General features: G+C 38.7%; 2 protein-coding genes across 13 annotated transcripts in view; both read right to left on the bottom strand.

Annotated features, from left to right (window-relative positions):
• Nucleotides 1-23,206, bottom strand: part of LOC121593624 (CUGBP Elav-like family member 4) — a 330,070-nt gene that overhangs the window by 170,398 nt on the left and 136,466 nt on the right. The window lies entirely within an intron of this gene.
• LOC121593626 overlaps nt 2,204-23,206 on the bottom strand; it is a 100,755-nt gene continuing 79,752 nt past the window's right edge. The window contains exon 3 of the mRNA XM_041916182.1: nt 2,204-3,287. Coding sequence (XP_041772116.1) covers nt 3,237-3,287 — 51 coding nt within the window. The 3' untranslated portion in view covers nt 2,204-3,236. The remainder of the gene's footprint in view (nt 3,288-23,206) is intronic.

The following is a 23,206-nucleotide window of genomic DNA, read 5'->3' as shown; positions in this document are numbered from 1 at the left end:
TATGCACCGGTCAACCGGGTCCAGGCGTCGGACTATCGGAGAAGTCAATTTTTAATTACACACCATCAAGGAACCCCTCAGCATAATACTTCCGGGGTTGATGCTTCCAATCCCTGCGGTTCTCTGGGCGAGTGTGTGTGAATATCGACCGGACATACAGTTAATCCGCGAGGACCGGGCCGAATAATGTAATGAATACAAATTCAAATTAGATTTCCACTACGCTGTGCCTTGATCGACGCAGTGACAACGTAAGTTTCCGCTATCGAAGGGGGGTTCACCGAAGGGGGTTTTTAAACTTGCAGTATAACTTTGGTTACAAAAAAACTTATAGCAGAATAAAGACGAAAAAGTGATTTTAATTAATTTTGAACCTCGAAGCTGCATGGAAAGCCGAGGATCAAAAGGATTACGCACCGATAATTGATGTGTCGTATCGACCGATGGTACGGCAGTCGATGAAAAAGAAAGCATCTTTGGTTATTTACCCATACTTTCAGTAAAAAAATAATCTCAAAATATTTTGTTGATGTTGGCATATTTTACAGTTCTATCAAACAATTTATGTGACTGTCAAACTTTTTTAAGCAATGCATAAATTTTGCTCATTCAAACGAAACAGTTTTGTAATCAATAATAGTTGGTAAACATTTTATTTGAATAATTTTGTTCAAATATTACCATATCATTTACTATTTACACTTCAAAAAGTATTTGTTGTTTTAATTAATATGTTTACAAACTTAAGCATTGTAAACCATACGGCTTTAATGAGCATTTATTCAAAAACTTAAATCAGTTGTGCCATATTGACCAATAGCTTTTTTAACTGAATTAAGTATGGCCAAACGATCTAAAGAAATCTGGTAAGTACGAATTTTTATGAATCAGTTGATTATATGTTTAAAAAATGAATGAAACTTTATTAACTCAAACTATGCACTTGCAAACTGTTTTACATTTTGTATTTTTAATTTTTTATGATTTTTGATGCAACATAACCCAGACCTTTAAGGATTGGTAAAGATAGTTTAGTGCATAGGAGATTTAGTAAATACGATATATGCAGGACGGGAATATTGTAATGGTTTTGGTAAATCAAACCAAACTTAACTCATGTTGATGGAAATATATTGAAATTCAAATTCTATTCAAAAGCAATCAATATGCTTTACTATGTCACTTTTCCGGCGCTAAAGCCGTTTAGCAATCGTGCTACAATAAGCGCTCACGGTCTCGCGTCTTCATCAGATAGTCCGTAATTGACAAGATTTTGACACATACTGCTTGTTACTTTTTAACAGTAAAATTGTTCAAAAGGGTACTAATATTTATCTACTTTTGAAAATGTACTACACATCTTCCCTGAGTGGTCGTAAACTACATCGAACTGACGACGCTATTTCATGCACAATCAGGAAAATTAAACGAAGGGTAAAGTCATACAAAAAAGTGAAATCGAGCAAGTTTATTAACGTCAAATGATGAGTATAAAGGATAAAGAAAAAAAAAAAGCTAATGTGGTAAAACGATGAGCGAATGGTACCAAAACAATTAATGATAATGTAATTCAATATTTATGCTTCAACTGATAGAGTTGTTGTTGATACATTTACGAGGGCTGAAAAACCGTAATTTATGTACGTGGTTCGGTTCCGGTTTACCTCTACTGAGCGATGAAATGGCACAGAGTGGCGCAGCGGTGTAGCGTTTTTTGTAAGTCCTACTTTACCTCACTGGCATGTGGTTAAGAATGAATTGTTTTCGATAAGGAAAGCCAACGTGCAGGCAGGTGTGTAAGTAATGTGAGCTTGAGAGCAAGCAGAGCCAAACAGAAAACAGCACAGACAAAAAAGGCTCGTCAACCACCTGCACACAATTCACACAGCAACAAAAAGAAAAGACCGAATCACACGACAAAGGCGGAGAGCGCATAATTCAACATTAAATCGTTAGGTTGTCACAAACGGTGCAGGGCTTTTCGGAAGGGTGAACGCTTTGCCGCAATACCAGCAACAGTGTGTAAAGCAAAAGTCAAGAAGGATCCAACAAAATCCTGTGACAGATTCCAAGAACCACTTTAGGCAACTGGAGCCAGTTTTGAGGGGACATGAAACGTTACCAGGGGAATGGGAGAAAAATGCTGATGTAATGTACTTAAATTACATGGTTAAAAACAAATTAATTAGTTATCCTCGCGCGTTTCGGATATCCGTCCGTCCGTCAGGCCTATATGCTGCCTCTGGAAGCATTATGGGACATTGTTGTTGTTCCAGCCCTGGATACTATGGCCGAAATGGCTTGAGGGGTAACAAATGGGAAGGCAGTAAATGCTTGATTTATGTATGTATTTGTATGTTTCGTACAGCATGCCAGCACACGGCCACGGTACGCTGCGCCGATAGTACTTTTGTTCGCTTGAGGACGAGAGTCCCACGAGGGCTTGCAGGATGAAAGGCACGCCGAAACGCACCGATTTTAACGTTGGTTTTACAATTTCATTAACGATTGCAAAGTGTTTTCCATTTGTAGCAACAATTTTCCACCATTTTAGCGAACACGAGCTCACGTGCCAATCATGAAGGGCTATAGTGCACCGAGGGAAAATTAAGCTTTGGAGCGCTGGATAGGTATTCACATTTACCTGGAATTAATTTTTGGTAAGGTATCAAATTTTGGTTCACGGCACGATTCACGGCTTGGCTCGGGTTTCTATAAATGCATGGAATACACAAAAACATACGGTTTTACATTGGATTTACCAGTCAGGAGATACGCTGGTGCAGCAATAGGGATGCATTTTGGGAATGAGATTCGTACTGTAGGGGAGCTTCTGTGGAAAGCGTGTATCATTTTATGTTCTCCACAAGCAAAAAAAAAAAAACACACACACACATACGAAAAAAAAAACAAACGAGGTAAAACTTGTTTGACGAATATTATTTACACCAAACTCGAGCATTTCTCCGACTTCATGTTTACTCGAGTGCCGTTCCCGCTGGCAGATAGTAAACATTGCAATGAAATTAATATTTTTATGGATGTTTGTTTGCGAACAAATTCCCCCTGTACTTCGTGTCACCAGCCAACCCACCCAATAAGCGAGTATAAAAAACAAGCGGGACTGAGAAGAGGGGAAACCCCCGTCCGTAGAATGAAACCAAATAATAACCGGACTATAATTATGAAATTGCAGCAGGCGTGGATAGAGAACATCGTTTTGTTTTGGCCAAAAATTAAATCCTTCCTGTAGATTCATCCGCTGGGAAAGTTTCTGTTCCGCTTACCTGTGTATGGGAGAAAAAAAAGTGAAAGAAACAAACAACAGAATTAGCAATATGGAATGCATTTTAACGAAAAGTTTGTTATGCATACAGTTTGCAGAATTACAATTCAAAGGTAGTGTATTGTGTGGCCATAATGCTGAGGCACATTAAAACAGTGTATTGAAAATTGAAAGACATTCAATACAGTTGATCAATAAAGTGATAGTACAGCTGCAATAAATTGGTTCCAACCGTTTTTGTGTTTGAAAAACTTGTCTGCCTATTTGGAATAGCCACTACTAACCAACACATCAAAATTTGAACCGAGTGTGCCGAGTGTAACTTTAAACAATACCATTCTCGTTTTGTTTATTATTTTTATGACGATTGCAGAACTCTAATCGACCAAAACTGATAGTTATATTTATTTTCATGTTGCCTTCGATGTTCAAATTATGATCTCAAATTAGATTTGTTCATTTAAAAATATGAGTACCATCAATTTATTGTCTTCAAATTATGGTGTTTTTTAACCTGGCCAAAAGCTGCTAGACAATTTTTTTTCGCGCATAAATATTATACAGGAGCGGTATCGTGGCACAGTCTTCAACTCGTACGACGTAACAACATGCCCGTCGGGAATTCTAGTCTAGATCGTACCCTCGTAGCAAGAACTGACTATCCTGCTGCGAGGTATTGAATCGCCTGTAAATACCAAATATAAGAAATATTATACATCGAATAGCATTTAAAATCTTGCTTACTAGCCAACTAGCAACTACTCACAAAACTAGCCAAAATTTTGGAAAATAATTCCGAAAAATGTTTGGCAACATAATCGAAACTTTGATTATTTGCTATTAGCTTACCGACTTGTTCAATTATTTAATTTTCTCGTATAGATACTCTTAAAATTATGATTCATGAAGATATTCAATACGCTATCAGGTTTCGAAGTGTTCAGTACAGTATTAAGTAATTTTGCACTGGAGATTGAACTATACCAAAGAACGGTGATCCCATGAACGACGTTATCTCGCAAGATTATCCCGTACGACTGATTATACGCGTGGTATGTATATGCGTGATACTTAAAAAGTTTAAAAAGCCTCTATAGGTAAGCATAACTGCGTTGGTCATGACTGCAAACAGAAGACAACAAACAACAACATTTCTGATATTATTTTTGTTAGTATCAAGCAAAGAATGCTATATGTAACAACTTTTATTTTAAATATAAAATAACATATGTTTCAGAATAATTTCGTCGGGCTAGAAAATGTTTCTTTTTTTAATATACATTGATGTTTTTCGATGTTCTACGAGTAATATTGCAATTCTCTTAAAATTATAATTAATAAAAATTAACAAAATATTGCCATAAAAGTTAAGAGAAGTACATTTTGTAAAATGCTTAATAATTCAATCAATACCCCGCTTATTCTATAGCATATGAAAACCAAATGATCATATATCTAAGCGAAGTATACGGCACTGTTTTAAAATACTTTAAGCACGGCGGATGCAGAAACAACAATCTCTCCCTCATCTCCACCCGTTACCATGACCGAGAGTGGTGATGGGCGGTTTTGTGGCTTGACACCTTGGTCAATAAATATCTCACCGGTGGCTTAGTGTGTTTTGCCGAGGCGACGCTTGACGCTGTTGCATCCAGGTGAAACCAAACCGAGGAACGTGAGAAGATTTCGGTTTGGAACAAAGCCCACCACACATGTCCTGGGTGTTTACAGCTTTCTGTGCCCCGTTCACGTTTCATCCGTGCCAAGCCCGTTCCAACACTGCATAATGGGTGGTCGTTCATGGATCCCCCGGACCAGCCATAATGGACTTCGGGCTAGGAAAGTGATGATACTGGTTTAAATATTTAATACCATCTACATCCGGTGCCGACACCTTTGGCTTGGTTACTATTTTCGGACAGCGCTCTCCAGTTTCACCAGTAATGCAGAGATTGCGGAATCGAAATGGACCGGCCATCCAGGAGGTAAAAGGATTAGTATATTTTATTCATCTACGATGATTTTTATGGCACCCGTTTACGACTGTTTTCTACCAGCGCACGAGAAGGTGGACGGTGTTTTGTGTAAAGTGATACAATTCTGGCGTACGCTGGCACTCAGCGGAGGGAATGAAAAATCGCCTGATCTAGCGCAAAACGGTATCTTTTATCTTTTTTTTTCTCCTGCCATTTCAGTTTTCCGTTTCCAAATAGACGATGGTAGTTGGTGCCAATATCTGGTACTGAAATTAAAAGTGAGCCGAACGTGATCCGGAAAATCCACAGCCACTGATTGTGTGGACCCTCATTTTCTCCCCGCAGCACGTAATGCAGATTGTTTGAGCTTTCATCAATGTATTCGATTTGTTTCTGATTTTTGGTGATTCTTTGCAAATTTCGTTAGGTGGAATAAAAAAAAAACCACGTGTCACTACTGCCTACCACTGCTGGGCGATAGCAGCGTGGGGAAGGACAATCGCGGCCTTAACTATAGACGGCGCATTAGGGCGAAGACATTATAGGGCTCAGGCAAACTCCCGAGGGCAATCCGTTGCCCGATGCTTGACGAGCAATCTTCTCAATATGTATAAAGACTCTTGATTAAATTGGTCCCAGAATCATCCGCTTCCGGGAGCACGAGTACAGCAAACCTTTCGCATTCCATTTCCATCTGCTAGCAAACAGACACAATCGCGGCGGATTGGGTTTGGAAGGAAGGTGGTAAATAAATATCTGCTGCATCTTCGTTTTCCATTCTCTGCGGATGGGAAACTTAATGCTGAAAGGAGCTCAGAAAACGGCCTCCATTTAATTCGGGGACTTCCGTCAGATTTCGGTTGGCGTTCCGACCTAAGAAGTTGGTTGAATGGAGCCAAAATCGAAGTTGCTGGTGTTCAATTTTACATTAAGACGCAAGTAGGCGAAGAATAGACAACGTTTCCAAAAAGACCAACGAGTCGTGCCGCATTTCTGCACGCTACATTTCAAAGCTAGAAAACGTTCAAAGCAATGTAAATATTAATCACGCTGTACTACGTAATCAAATAGTATTACTTGAACGATGCTTTCAGCTCCCGTGGGAGGGTATATTTTATTAAGTTGCCGTTTAGCTCAATGAGTCGAGTTGGAGGGATTTTTGACTGAATTTGTTAGGATACAAGAAAATTCTACCAATACTTGCCTAATACCATGTTAGAAAGCAGCACGATCATTTCAAGCGTACACATTTTCTATTCGGATACATTCTCCATTTATATAAATATGCCAAATTATATCTATTTCAATTCAAATTATGATCATGCTGTGCTAGTTGCTTTGAACCTTCCTATTACCAATGTGCTATTGAATAATTCAGTAAAAAAAAACATGTCAAATAAGTAGGACAAATCTATTTTACCATATTCCACATTTTTTCTCAATGTTAGGAATACTATCAGCGTCGTATGACATGTCTCCCGCTGAGAGAAGGAGCAAACATATTATGAAGCTTGTCGAAGTGACGAGAGTATTTGAACGGGAAATTACTGCAACGTAACCATTCTTCTTCACGCAAACTGTTATTCCTCCGTTGCTGTCGCAGTCAAAACGAACACGTCAGATAGTACGAGTAGGGGCCGCTTTTTCTACATGATAAGCTCGAGTTGTAATCCAGCCACTTTAGCTTATCACATTATTTAGACATCTGTCATTTGCATTCCAGCCCCTACTACACAATTGATATCACACCATGAAACTTTGCACGCTGAAAACGATTGCGAGGTGTGGAATAATTCAAACACGCACATTTGCAAAACTTTATGCACCTGTCACATTACAGCCAGCTTGCGAAATCAATCCAGCAATAAAATGTGAAGTTAAGATTTTGACAGGGTGGATTACTTCCAAGTAAGATGTTTACTACCTTCCTTCCTTTTTGGCCAACGACGTACGCGATCCTTTCGGGCTTACATGGTCACGTAGTCGGAACGACAGTACTTTCGGAACGGGAAGACAAAGAGGATCCAAGTATGAATCAAACAGTGGCGGTTTTTACCTTCCACCTTCCACCTTTTGGAATACATGTCATGTAACATAAAAACACATGATTGCTCTATCGGCAATATTTGATGCTTTGTGCAAAAAACAGTTGTTTGATTAATTTGTAAGTTGTTGTTATTGTGTAACTATGATATGCATTTATTGTTGAAGAGTACCACTTGTTGCAGTTTGATGTTCTGGAAAAAAATCCTTATTTCTAGATCTTTTCATACAAATTTTACCATAAGATGCTTCATAATGATCCATTCCTTTCAAGCATAATATTAATTTAAGTCCTAAAATTTTATATTTATATCTGCATAAATAAACAAACTTATTTCATATGGATGGTGGCAAGATGGCGTGGAGGCGTCCGTCATTAAAACCGGGATAACAGACTGGCAGACGATGGCGCGGGACCGTGAGCGGTTTCGGACACTCCTGAGGCAGGCCAAGAACGCAAAGCGCCGGTTAAGTAAGTAAGTATTTCATATGGATACTTCATTGGTGTCCGTAACCGTCTCAATGACAAAGTTGTTAACAAACAACAGGTATATTTTGTTTATATATCTCGTATAATCAACAAGCTTTCCAGTAAGACACAGCAAAGTCTGTTACTAGCTCAGGGTTGAATCGATTGAAGTTAATGGAACAAATTATAGTTAATTTACTTGTTATTAATCATATGTTCCAAATTATGATGAAGATTTTGGCTTACATTTAAATAGTTTCAAAAATATTTGTTTTTTACGCTCTGAATTAATCGTACAAAGTGTGTGACCTAGCACAGCTTAAAATATGTGAGCATATAATTTAAAGAAATGATTGATTATCAGAAAATTACATACCTTTTATGAAGGAAAGAACAAAAAATCCATCATTTTTCAGAAAAGAGTAAAATAGATACCGTCTAACAATGCGAGCTGGCCATTGAACAAAAAGGAAACGAAGCTCCTGCTCATCATTTGTTTTACCAAATAATGGAAGGTGTAAAACCGAGTTTTGTATGATTTCCTGTAAAAACTCTATTCGTAAAATTACCGACAAAGGGAAACTTTTCCTAGAACTGAAACTTTTGAGCTGTTTTTTTCTCCGCAAATCGTTCATTTATGCTCAAACGCCTTCAATTACAAACAAAACACCGCTAAGTCGCAAGCACAGGCAAAGCAAAAGTGAAACTTTCCTTTACATTTCGCTTCACAGGCGATCCTTCAGTGCACGGCCCACATGAATGACACCGCCGAGCAAACAAAGCTGGCGGCTGCCATCAAGTAGGAAGAAATACAGCGTACAAAAGTTGATCCTATTAATTTGCGAACGAATGGTTTGTCAACGGGCACGGGCAGCACGCAAAAAGCACGCAACATCCGGTTGCACTGAGCGCTGAAAACTTCTTAGTTCCGGCCGAAATGATTTATGGTTTTGTTTCCACCACTTCCCAGCTTTCATTTCCTCTCTCTCTCCAGTCCACCTTACGGGGTCAGTTGTCAATGGCCTAGTGGTGTTGGGCAAATGCTCTCCAAGTAGAAAAGTTTTCTCCAACCAAACACCAAGAATACATTAAAGATTAGTTTTGTTTTTCCTGCAACTACAAACGGGTTAAGTCAAGTCGGCCTTTGCAGCCCTGTTTTAGATCGAATCCAACAGATGCTGGAGCACAGCTGTTGCCAAATGAAATATTGCAAACCACTGCCTTTTTACATTTATTGCTGTGTTTCGTGCCTCAGAATCAATTGTACGATTCGATTGGTGCCATTAGGAAAACTTTACACTTGGTACTATTGTTTTCCTCTAACATTGCAATCTCGCTGTAGCGATTTCTACATTCTCCCTCAATTGAAAAAAAAAAAACGAATTAATATGAACGAAGCGTATCGCTTCAAACAATCATCGAATCCCCGCAAATCAACCTCTAACCACCGTGCAATAACACATCAAAGCAGCGTGCTATGAGTTTTTTTTTATTGTGAAAGTCCAAACCTCTCAACCACAACATTTCACTTTGGCTTTTCGAGCTGTATCTCTGCCGTGGCACCTGCGGGAGGTGAAATGGGACAGTCAACGCGGGCGTCTTTCATGAGCCAAACACTTCCGGGCGTCGGGCAACTCACACCATTTGCCATTTGCTCTCGGCACTTTCCACGCCTTCCGGTAAACTTTGCACAATAGCATAGAACAAATAATTCAAGCTAATTAATTAAGAATTCCTTTGTGTCGCTGTGAACTGGCTCGCAGCATTTAATCTCCTTGGGAGTATTTAGTCCCACTCGCTTCGCCTTGCTGTGGCAAGTGGCAAAAACGGAGACAGCTCGTGAATAAAGGGTGCGAAAGAAGTGCGCTACAGTAAAGGATGGTACGTGGTACATACCACGAGTCCATCATCATTTGCCGTGGCTGCGCTGTAGCGTTGGTGCGAGTTGTGGAATTTAAATTTCGGATTGAAGTTTCTCTCGCTTTTCTTTTCTGCTGCTGTTTTCTGCTTCTTTTCTGCGTTTTGAAACGCCCAACCGCTATTTCTTCCATCCTTGGCAGCCCCATTTCTAAGGCGGTTGAGCTTAAACTTTTGGCCCAGGTACGCCCAGCGTCACCTGAATGTGATTTGACCTCGCTTTAGAGGGTTTCAAAGGTAACAGGGACGACGCTCGACAAACTGGCTCCAGCAGCATAAGGGAAGGAAAAAAGATTCCCAAAACTTTAAATTTCATGGAAATGACATCGTTGCTTGCCACAACCAGCCCCTTTCCACTTGCGCCATCGTTTGGTTTGGAGTTTGGGTGCACTCCAACGAGTAAGTCGCGACAAACGCTTGAGATAGTGCTTGGCTTCCTTGGAAAAGTAATTCTTAGTGAAGTGTTAATTTTTAAAAACTCATCCCTCCACCTTCTACGGAGCTTGGGGAATCTCACCCAATTCATTCTCAAACCACCGGTTGCCTTCTGCTTTTGATAGCAACTGAATCGGAAAAGATGGAACGTTATTATAATTGACAGCTGCTTCGGCTTTGTTCCTTCTGCTAGCTAAATTACCTTTGAATGATGGGTAGCATGACAGGTTTCGCTTCGAGCCGGGACAAAATAATTTTAATTGAACCGCTCTCATCTGTGCTCACCGCTTGACAGCTTCCCGAATTATCGTCGATGCTACCCCGACCATCGAATCAAATATTGAATACGCAACAGGCGCTACCGCCTGGAAGCTACAGGTGACTCAGGTGGCATTTCGTTGGTGATTTGCAGAATTGGCATGTCATAAATGCAATTTCATTGCGGGAAAAATGTTGACCATCTTTGAGAATGAAGCGTGTCTGTCGTAAACTGCATCCATAGTGAGAGAATGGCGTCAGTGTATGGAACGTGTGTCCAATCAGATCATTGACAGATTAATTCACATGAATATTAAAAACATAAATATCTTTCAGCAATAGCTGTCGACATAATGGAAAAAATAAACCTGTTCAAATCATTGTTTTGTTAAAACAATATTCAAAGAACAGTGATTACTTTAAAGTCCCTTTTTTACACATGGCATTAAATAAATATTTAAAGTATATGGAAAATAGATCAATCTTACTGTATTCAGTCTGTTTACTAAAAGAACATGTTGATCACTTCCTTATAAAAATATAAAAAAAGATCAATAGAAATGATTATCACCTTCTATATAAAAACGGTAGCGTAAAACTAGTGTTGCTCCACGAAGGCTTCATCAAACTTTCATCCTTTACAAAACGATGCTTTCATCGCATTCCTGGTTGTGTTGAGCCAATATTACGGTATCATACCATACCGGTCCAGAAGTGTTAGTGTTGCTGGTTTGGCTTGAAAAATTCCAAACAGAATCCAACCCGCGAAAGAAACTCGAATGATAGTGGTAAGGACGCCATGCGAGAAAAATATAGAATATTCTCAACATTTCCACCTCCCCACGAATACTTTCAATGATCTTTTCGTTTCTTTTGACCACGGCATGTGACGACAACGGTTTAATTGAACGTCGTCTGAATGAAAACTTTCTTAATTACAGTCTACTATTAACACTTACAAAAAGCGTTCCCTTGCGAAAGGTTCGAGATGCGCACTGCAACAACAACAACCACAACAACAAAAAGAAGAAAATGTAATGAACGATAAACCCAACACACTACTTCTTATATCATATTGCCCAAGGTCTCACTGGGTTTTCGTCTCGGGTCACACCCGTGTATCGCCATACCTGTTCCGTTTGCCAGACAACTTCTTAGCACCTTGAGCGTGACGGTACAAAGTATGAGCTGAACTAAGATGCAAGTATGCTTTCGGCTCATCCCACTCACCACAGCTGGACGTGAGGTGCAATGGTCTAAACTTTCAACTCCAACCCGTTACACACGGGAAGGTTCATTGAGAATGCGGCTCAGCAGCAGAGGCAACGGCAGTAGTGATTCACCTTTTGGAGATGCCCGTTACGATGCTGTGGCCCAGTTTAGCCGTGGTTATACCGTGCGGTTTTTGCTTTCTACGTCTTCTTAACTTTTGATTTATCTCTATTCATTTTACAACTTTCATAATGCTACCCGAGTGCTGTACATTTATTACTTTGCCCGTTCGTGTGGAGGATTGCGGGGTGGTTGCGGATAGCGGCACTGGATTAAACTACTATGCCACTAGCTGGGCCAGCTTTCATCAAGCTGCTTGAGGTGTACCAAGCAAAGCATTAGGCTACAATCTGTCTACAACCAGGCACAAACCCCAAAAACCACGCTGGCCTAGCTATCACTTGTCTGCTCACTAGCTGGACGTAAAGAAAATTTATAAAATTCAGCTAGCCACTTCCATCTCTCTATATCTCTCTCTTTCTATCTCTCTCTCTCTCTCTCTCTCTCTCTCTCTCTCTCTCTCTCTTTTACCTTCTAATTTCCTTGCAAATGAAAATTTGGCCCAAAAAGCGATATTTCTAACACTCGCAGTGTTTTCACGCAGCACTCTTGAAATGCTTACAAACGGTGTAAGAATGCGATTACGATGCTCTGTACGTCCTGGTTGGTAATGCCACTTCTGACAGTTTCAACCCATTAAAAACGAGCAAACATTAAGGAAAACAATGGAGGATAAAAATTTATTGCCTCCAGGAGTGTTCCGGCAGGGGCCATCATTAAGCCGAAGAGTTTTGCGATGGATTGATCAGCCCGGTACACCTACAGGATGGATTGCAGATCCTTGCCGAGGAAGGAGGGGATTTTTGCCTTTCGGAAAGGATAAATAACTTTGCATTTGGTTCACTCCGTGTTTCCTCCCAACGGTGATTGTCTTGCGCCAGAATTCAATTCCGTCTGACACGGACAATCTGTAAGCCTTTTGGAAACCCTCTCAGTGGCCCCTTCTGCCTTCGTTGATGAGAGGCTTGCTTTAATGCGTGCACTTCTTGTATGTCTGCCTTGCAGAAATTCCAAAAGTCCAAGAAGCATTAAAGGAATTAGCCAAACTTTCATTACCCGAGTGCACTTCGCTGAGTTTTGTGTACGCTAGACATCTTTTGTTCAAGGATGTTATTATTTATATTTAATTTACTTCTCACAACTGCTACAAAAACGTGCAGTTACGGTGCTTGGTCATCGTAGCATTTGGGATTCGATTCAGCATGGTCCTCAAAGTGAAAAAAGAAGGGACCAAAAGGCGGTCGAATTTGAGAGCGTTTTGATTGTAGATTGAAGCAACTTTGTAGGAATAAAGCCAGGCAGGCAGGACGGGGACAGTTCAATTCCACTAATGGATAACCATTCACCGTTGCCACCCGATCGAATTTGATCCCGAAGAGCGCGAGGCAAATTTTTTAACGACTTCATAAAACCAAATCTCGAAACAATGGTGTTCGTCATTATTTTATGAGTGAGTTGTTACACTTAAGCGAGTTGGTTGCAAACTGTGTAATGTTCCGACTTTGGTTGTACTTTTTGTAGAGTTAAGCCAGCCAGTGTGTTTTGCGGCTGTATCGGTGTGTGAGTGTGTAAGTCCTTTTCGCTTGGACAGAGAATTGCGAAACAATTACGCTAATAGCAACACCCCGAAGGATGCTCATCACCGGGCCTGGACAGATGATCGGACTTAGAAAAGGCGGAGTGAACGATTCGAATATAAGTTTTTGTCAGGGTTTGATGGTGTGCCTTTTTTGCGCTTTGTTTGCGTCGTGGTTTTCTTGGGGAAGAAGGGGCAAGGTGTTTTAACATAAATTAGAGCTTTGATACTTTTGAAAAGGTTTCCTCTTTTTTTTTGTCTGTTGATCACGTTTCACGCCATTTCTGACTAAAAGAGAAAGGTGGAAATACCTTCAAGCAATTCGCTCATTACGTCTTCTAGGGTAGATTTGCAATCTCAAGGTTTCGAAGAAAGTGGTTGCTGATGAAGTTTATTTTTTTGTGTATCGTTATGGCATTTGAAACTTAATGTAAGTTGAAACTTAGATAATGCTTTTTGTGATAGTGTTTAGGATCATTGATAAGCGGACAAATAAAATAATATGAATAACATGTTTACTGAAACGTTCATTTGTAATTTGATTAATCATTACTTAATTAAAATATGTTTGTTTGAATTTCTATTAGGCTATTTACCAATTGTTGCACACTTAAGTGTACAGCCAACGTATTTCATATGTTTGAGATGGATTTCATATGTTTGTTATAATTGTCTGTAATACGTTACTGTTGTTTAAAAAATAGTATGTATATTTTATTTTAGGGATAAACATGATGAATAATGGCAAAAATTACTATTTTTTAAACCTATTCAAAAATTCTATTGTGGCACACAAAAACTCTAAATTCTATTATTGCACACTTCATTGCCAATTATTGCACACTTTCTAATACACTCAAATAGACAAAATAGAGCCTTAAAATGGATGATTTTCTATCAAATAATGTTCAATACAATACGAAACGCTGTTACATTACATGATTGACCTTGTATCAAACGGAATTCCACTAAAAAAGTAGCGAACTTGCACCTGCCACCGCACGTCAATTGTAAACAAAACGCTGTCAAACGCTGTATGTTTTACAAAAAGTCCAAAGTTTTAGTATCAAATCGGGAGTTTTAACCTTATGAGTTTGATTAAAATCAAAATACAAAGTTTATGTTGTTCACAGGGCGAAATAAACTTTATTTTGTGAAGCACAATTCTTTGCGGTTTTGCTAAGAAATCCATTCGATTTGAACAAAATCAGTAAAAATATTTTCATTTGTGTTTAAAAAATTGAAACAAATTTTTTTTTAAATAATAAAATTGTTCAATAAGTTGCCAAAATGCTCAAGATTAAAGGAAAAATGCTTTAATCAAAGTTTAGATGAAATAAAGATTAGATGAATTGTATAATTAATTATAGCGTGTAAAATAAACTCAAAAGAACAAATGAATAGCAGAGTGAAAGTTTAACCGTCTACACGTTATTTCTCTGGATTCAATATATCACCATTTTCCTCCCATTGTCACACCCAGTGTAAGTTAATACATTTAACTTAAAGTAAAACACTTTATTGGCAAAAAAAAAACTAAAACCTCTTCATGCAAAGTTGATTTAACATATCAGTTTTTTTTAAACATGCTTACACACTTATTTTTCCTGTTTTCTTGGCATCAATATCTGCGATAAAGCCCAATTATATTACACGATTTTGATCAGACACGTTGCGCTGCTAATCGGCACCCGGTCGGCAAAGGTACCATCATATTTTCTCTGCAACCCAAGAAAATAAACAATTCCCCTGCCACGAGCTCTACCAGTAGCAAAGACCGGCGTCTCTTTAATCTTGCGTCGTTTGGAACCGTCTAGTAGACGCCTTGTTATCTTTCGCATGAGATAATTTTCATCGTAAAATATCAATAATTTTATCCTTTGTCTCGTGTGGCATGTTGCTCGTGCTAGTTTCTTACTTCAGCCGGTTGATAGCTGGCTGACGGGTTTACACAAATACAACAAGGAATTCAGCAACAGGATGATGATGCTCCTGCACGAGTTGCTCCCTCACAAGACCGCTTCGCTAGACTGTCGATTATTTTTCTTCTTCCAAAAGCCAAATACTGGAGAACGCCATTGCAAGAGGAAGAGTGTTTTTCATTAGAGACATATCGGTTGGAATCTCGCAGAGTTGTCGTCATCTTTTTCGCTCGCTGAAAGAAGTGATTTTCTCCGTTGGTGCTTGTGCACCTTTCAAAATTTGCCGCCCGTTCACCGATATCAAGCCGCCCGGCCACCCGCACACCCACTAACATTATAATGAAGAAATATAATCCGCATTTATCGTGTCGTGTAATGCTCTCGATGTTTTCAGCAACATAGACCGCTGCAACCTAAGACTTCCATTACTGTCGTCGGAAGGGGTTTTTGTCATGCTTTGCGCCGCCTGTGCACACGAGCGTTTTTCAACCATTCACCTTCAACCCATATCAACAGATGTGTGGCGTGTGTGTGTGATGGGTGAGATCGTTTCCTGCACTGCAGATGGCGGGAAATTATGCTTGAAGATTCTTTAAAGCATCATTTCAGCCTCATTTGCTTGGCATTGACGATTCACGCTGCTCTCATTTGCTTGATTGGTTGGAATTTGTGGCAATCAAACATGGATTGAAATATTATTCGCCTGAATATTGACATTTGAAACATTTTATTCTTTTGTCTAAGAAAATGATTCAATGTTTTTAAAGCTTCTTTAATAAGATGTTTGTTGTATTTAAAAAAAAGTTGATAAATGGTTTATAAATAAGAATGACAAGTATTTAATTATGCTATTGAATCACTTTGCATTATGAAGTATTGATATTATTTTGATTAATTTTTCTTTTACCAAATTCTTGGGACCTAACAACGACTTTAGAATGGATGTAGCTTTAAATAAATGATGTAGTTCTGTGAAACAATTAATTGAAGTTAAAATACTGGAAAGTAAAATTCGAGTAAATATATGAAGTAACAGAAGGGTAAGAGTCACATGAAAAATTTTTAGACAAAATGTATTTTTCATTTTGTATTATGTATTGAATAGAGCAAAAATCAGAAAAGTAAATTACGAGCGGTAGTACTACATTTTAATTTAAAATAAAAATAACCTTAGTACATTGAAAAAATTATAATAATTTACCCTAATTTAAAAAAAAAATCGATAGAGCGCTTATTTATTATCATTTTAGTTTGACATCATTTAATTAAATGAGTAGTTTTGTATATGGAATATTTCGAATATGATTGAAAATTATTTCAGAATTGTTTAATTGAAAATTAAATAGGTAAATCATCAACTAGGAGCATTCAATGTATAAAATTAGCGAAATGAACATGATTTTTTCAACACAATAAGTTTATTTCCTTTTCATAAATGTCATTCACAACTGATTAAATTATATGTATAGTAGTTAACATTTCTCCCTTTCATTTGAATGAAATACTAAAAAGAACACAAAATTCACGTCACTGTTGCAAATACAAAAAAAAGGGAAAACATGATAATACAACCGCCTTAAGGAATTTTGGTTTATTTTAAAATGTCAAAACAATTAACCTCTTACGCGATTCAATCTTCTGCGTCTACCACTAGAAGTTGTTTTGATACATTTTATTTGTGCGCACTAAAGTATCGAATGCTAATTGATCGTTCGAACAACTGCTTCGGGCAAAACCGTGGCGTATCAGGTTAAAGGAAATATCGGACTGCTGGAAGGTTTGATTGCTGCTCGTAAAAAAAACTGCGACCTAACTGGGCGTTTCAAACCATTTCTCTGGCGATATCGCAACTTCACTAGTTGAAATTCGTTCCAAAAAAAATAAAATAAAATAAAAAACAAAGCTTTCGATACTTGCATTGACATTATTGGGGGTGGTATCTTAATTTTCTTTCCAATCGTTGCTTTCCAATCGGCCAAACGGAGAGGACGTTCCGGTGCTGAATTTGTTTATCGAATAGTCTTCCTAGCCGCGAATCCTCCACGTGGGGAAAGGATGCGACACAGTGATTGGTGAAATTTATGCACAAATTTGGTATTCGCCTGTTCTTTGTTGTTTTTGTCGGTATCGCAGGTTGTTACGGTCGGATTGCCTTGCAGCTATGATCCTTGCTCGGTACTTAGGATGTGCCATAAAAAATACCTACAAGGGCTACTTCATTCGCAAAAAAACGGCATCATCTCATTCGAAAAAGGGAACCACGAGGTATGGATAGATGAAGCACAGATCCTTACCTGTGGAACTTCATTTGAATAACCAAAAATTGCTTAATTTGAATATTCTCCGCCCGACTAATTTTAAGGACACTCCTTTTCCATTTGTTTCTATTGTAACGATCACAAACAGGTTGTTGATTTGTACATATTTTAAGAGAAAAAAGTTGGTGTGTAATCTGCTGGATTGAAAATAATCATGCGCCAGATTTGTTGACCGTGATTTAATTTACATTAAACAACAACAACATTAAATCGTTCGAATGGCGATTTGTTCATTGTAAACATTTCATGCATAGTTATTAGTAATGAACTTTTGAGTTAAATTGGTTAAATCACCGTATAAAGCATACACATCATACAACGCTTAATGAATTTTTTAATGTTATTTAATATTTATTTATTTATTATGTTATGGAAATTAAAGAAAAATTATTTACAAAAAATTGATGTTGTATCGGATTTTTTTGTAATGCGTTATTTATTTATTATTTTATTAGTCATTTTATTGTTATTTAAAAAACAGATATACGTTGAACATTTAGCAACGTTTACAAAAAAAAATTTATTTTAACGATATAGCATTTACTTTCAAGCATCTTTTGTTTGCAAACTACACTCATGCCACCTTTTATGAGTAATTCCTTCCTTCCATATCGAATGAATGGTCTGTTGTCTAATGTCACGCCGTATTCAGCATCTCCAATCCATTTCTCTCACCATCAACTAGCTTGCTGTTCGCGATCGTTTCAAGTACTAACTACTCCGACACCGGCAAAGATATCGCGAATGTAAACACTTAGGCGCTTCTACTAGGAGTCGTACCAGTGATGCTTCGTGCAGACGACGTCACTAAGTGAGTGCGATTGTGTGTGCGTAAGTGCATGCAACCGTGGCCCAGAAAGGAAGGATAATACGTTACCACTCCATCTACTAGCAGTAGAATGTCAAATGAAGTGTGCTTTTGTACCCGTACACTAACCACTTCAACTTCCTACACACTACTACGCACTTCACTTTCTTGCCGTTTGGCATTCATCGGCAAAGGTATTTTTTTATGACGCGTGTGTTATTATCATCACGTGCAGAAAATATAAGCCTCAACGAGACAAATATCCGAAGCAGTATGGTTTGCAAGTGTCCTGCATAAAAGCACCGTCGTAATTCAATAAAAGAATAATTTCCGCCAGTTTTCTTCAATTGGAGCTACTGAACGCTGACAGGGTTAAGAAGCACGTCGTGAATTTAGTTATAGACCACTCTGGAAGCTTGCCAAGTGCTTGCCAGCACGTGAACAAAGCGCACTATCTGCAACAATGTGGCGTAATTTCTTCATGCACTCAGCCATAAATAGATCGCTTGATTTGAATGAGTTATAGATTATTACTCCACAATGCGGTACATACACGCACACGCAATATGAATTTATTTCATCAAACCATACTTCCTATTTGAACGCGACAATTGATATGGCATTTATGAGAGTGCAAATTATTATTCCTTGTGTGCCATTCGAAGGAGGTCTTCTTTTATTGTAGTCGTAAAAGAAATGGGAAAATAATGTTGTACCGTCGCAACCGTGCTACCATGGTCGTGTGCAAAGCCTTACTTGTTGAATGGCCTGGCAGGATACCTCGTGACAGCACCATTTCCAATAGCATGCAGATGAAACACAGTAGTGATGAGAAAAATTGGTCTGCAGCCGGATTTGGATTGATCCGAATCCGACTGTTTTAGGATTTGAATCCTACTCAACTCCTGAGTTGGTGGGATGGAGGGCTGTTTGGAATGGAATTATGTTCAGCCTTTTTTTAAGTTGTTCTTTCTCCAGCCAAAATTTTCGAGGAAAATTTCTCCAGCCTGAGCCAAATATTCAAAACAATTAACTCATAACTACACTTCCTAATGTACATTCCTTTATCTGCATTTTACAGTGCCACTATACTCTATATTCACTCTCTGCACGTAGCTAAAAGCTATAAGTTTTCTGTGAACTTTCCAATTTGCCTATCAGATATTCATGATTTATTGTTCACTTCAATAATTTGGATTCCATAAATTTATTTGATCTATTCAACAAGGTATTGAGCGTTGCTCTTAATTGTTTGAATTATTTGTGATAAAAATATTTAGATAATGCCTACTAATTGTGGAAATGGATAAAACATATGCGGGAAAATGTTAGTTAATCGTTTAAATAATTCAAACGTATTAGGGCAGCAAACCATTAATCGTGAGATTTATCAAAACAAAAATCTGGAAACAACCAGAAAACCATGGTAGCGGTTTTTTCTGGGTACGTACATAGAAGATCGAATTTTTGCTTATATGTGTGGCTATGAATACAACAATGTTAGCTAGAAGCTAGGGTTGCTTGCAAGCTTACTTTTGTAGCGTTAGTATTTTGCTCCACTAATTAACCACGGTAGTGAAACGGATACAATAGGACCCATTTGGATTCGATCGGAGTAATCCTGATTCAATCAGAGCCAAATGAATCTGTATTTGTTCGGAGCAGCCGGATTCAAAGCCATATTTATTTCGGAGTCGGATCCGGATTAAGAATATCGGAGTCGGAGTGGATTCACGAATCCAATCCGGAGCTCCCACATACCCCACTACAACACATGCTACGTAAAAGTGACGGCATACTTGGTCCTCACGAATAGTATTAAGTTGACGAGTAAAATCAATTGGATAGGTTTATGGGACGGATGTTGGATATACGCGTGAAGATTATTAGGTGGGGGTTTATGTAATCCATAGTGTTAATGAAGGTGGTGTCTTGTCGTAGAAGCATCGCTTGAGAGGTTTATTCAATGAAATATTCTACAGCCAACCGTGTTTGTAGAAAACAGCGCAGAGAAAAATTCTCCCAGCAAGTCCCTTCTTGGTATTCATTATTGCTAGTAAGCCCAAACGCTACCCTAGGTAGAACATAAATCCTTTTTTCCAATTACTCTAGGAAAAGATAGTAATTAGTATTGTCGTATGTTTTTATTAACGAAACAAAATAACAACATAGCACACACACACACACACACAAAACACAGGCTGCGCAATGCCAACACCAAACACACACTTGCTTTCATCGCAACAGTGGAAAAGGGTTATGTACAGGACGGATGCCTTCTAGCATGTGTGTCGCTGCCGGTAAGCTCGTCACTGCCTCACTTTAATACCTATTCCCGCCAAAACCGTCAGAAGGGGAATGAAAAATTTAATTAATCATTTCAGTGGATTCAAAACTTTTCAATTACATTTAAAAACTCATTAAAACTTTTTCCCTTCCCATGTGTCTCGAATGTGCGAAGATTCCTTTCAATCCGTTCTCCGCCACAACAACAAAAAAAAACCCGGACAGCTGCCTTTCCCCGATCTGTGGCGGGATCTGTGTGAGTGTGTACGTTTATATGTTGTGCAAACTTGCTGCTATTTTTCAAACCAATGAAGCTAAGGTTTTTGGTAAATTTAGTGGTGTAAGTGTATTTTTGTAAGTCTTCTTCCCATGAAAAAGGAAGTATTCCTTGCTGAAACCATCAATATGCCAGTGTAAAAGGTTGTTATTGGCGTTCCATTACGTTTGGTAAATTCTACCCATCGAAACCTCTTGAGAGCATATTTTCATTTGCCAGGCTATATATCGATTCCGTTGTCTTAGAAACTAAGTAATATTTTGCAGAATTGAGCATTTATTTTTGACATTAAATATCTGTAAGGATTCTTCGCCATGTCGGCCACGTGCAATGGGTTGTGACTAATGATTATCTAGGCAGCGAATTTATAGTTAAGATTTTGAAATTAGTCCAAAAGCCAAAAAAAATTACGTAAGTACAAAAAAGAGAATTTTTGTTGTTGTTATTTTTAATTTTGGTTGCCAACCACTTCATAAAACCGATTTTGTCGATTTTGTACCATCAGTTATATGTTGTTCCTAGTGAGGGACATATGAAACCATAAACGTCTTTTTAGACGTTACTGCCGCTTCAGAAGGCAACTGCTGATGCTTCTGTCGGCTCGTAAAACGCGTGAAAGTTTTCGAAAATTCAATTAAAATCCATAATCCCTGTGACAAGACGATGTACGGCACGAGCTGTGCGCTCGCTCCAAACCACATTACTCCGCTGTGCCCTGGGTTTGTATTCCTTGTCCCTTACTGGCAATAAGATCTCGTTATTTTTCATCAGCAAGTGAGAAGGATTAGATTACTCCCTTTTTCGGACGACCTGCTCTAGTCTATTGATTCTAAAGCGATGAGGTAGGGGAGGCACAAACGCTGCCCCAATCAACCGACAGGAGCAGACCGCGCAAATAGTGTGTGAGCAAACCTATTAAACACTTTCCCTCGTACGCTCTCCAATCAAGAATGTCCTTGATGGCATACGAAACGAGCCCGCAAACGATGGTAACCGTAAAAGCTTTCAGGAATTGCTTGGCGCCGCGATGGCGTGTTGAAAGAAGACGCACAGGAAGACAATCATCACACGCTCTACCTCAGTAATGGTATGGAAAACATTCCCCCTTCCCAATCCCGCACGCGTTCTCAAATGCCGGAAGATTCTACATGAGCCATAAACTTTAATTTGAATATTAAAATTTACACCAAAGCGAAGGTTTCAATTACAGTCTCCCTTTCACGCAGACAGTGTCTGACGTGCGATCGGTAACACAAACATATGATAATCAGGTGGTGCCCCTCGGAATGGTGCCGAGCCGTATCTTGAGCTCCCACTTCTAGTAGAGGGGAGCGTTGGGAAGGCAGGACACAACCACGGTATGGGAGAATGATTCTTGACGAGCACACCTGTGCTGATTGAAGACGTTGGCGTGTTGGTGGGCTGGAGGGTGTAAAAATTCTGATGATATGCAAACAGAAAGCAAATTTATGTTTGAGCTGTTGTGGTTAAGTCTTGAAGAAAATTAAGATACGATGGTGAAATGCGGTAGGGTGAAATGTGTGCAATAAGCTTGTTAGCATAATGAATGGCTAACCGGCAAAGATCAAAAGTGTGATTTGAAAATGCACGCCCGTGGTCGTGGTGAAATTGCACTCTGATATTTGTGAATGTCTCTTTGTGGCTTCATCTCGATACGTCATTTACTTGGGTTGAAAATAAAAAAAAAGTAATTAAACATAGGGCCGGTCTCGTGGTACAGTCATCACCTCGTACGTCTTAACAACATGCCCGTCATGGGCTCAAGCCCCGAATTTACCATGCCCTCATACGTATTACTGACTATCTCGGTAAATCAATAAGTCACTGAAGCCAAAACCCATTCTGGGATGCGCTGCGTGCTTTGCTTGGCAATTGTGGTTTATTTTAATAAAAAGTTGTGGTTCATGTTTACTATTTCAAGGGTTTTGTTTTTGGTAAGCTGTTTTGTCTAGAAATTTGATTGGAATGGACTGGTTTGTCTGTAAGCAGCAAATCTGTTACACTTGAATGTCCCTAATTGTCTTTAAAGTCATTTAAATGAATCCTTATATTTCCTACATCATTTTTTAGATTTATTCGATTTGTTTAGCAGCTACAGTAAACTTGTAATAAAGTTCGGTCGTAAGTAATCATAACACTCTTTTAAAAACACAAAACAGTTAAAAATCATAAAGCAAGGTATGTAACCTTCCTAGGACCAGTTAAGCTTATGTAGCATTGTAGGGACAGCGCTATGCATCCGTCGCCACTATAATCAACTGAACCCGGTAGAATCACGTTAT

This window comes from Anopheles merus, chromosome 2L, assembly GCF_017562075.2.
Source record: "Anopheles merus strain MAF chromosome 2L, AmerM5.1, whole genome shotgun sequence".
Taxonomy (NCBI): Eukaryota; Metazoa; Arthropoda; class Insecta; order Diptera; family Culicidae; genus Anopheles; species Anopheles merus.
Note: the sequence above shows the minus strand (reverse complement) of the source record. Positions and strands in the feature narration are given on the sequence as shown.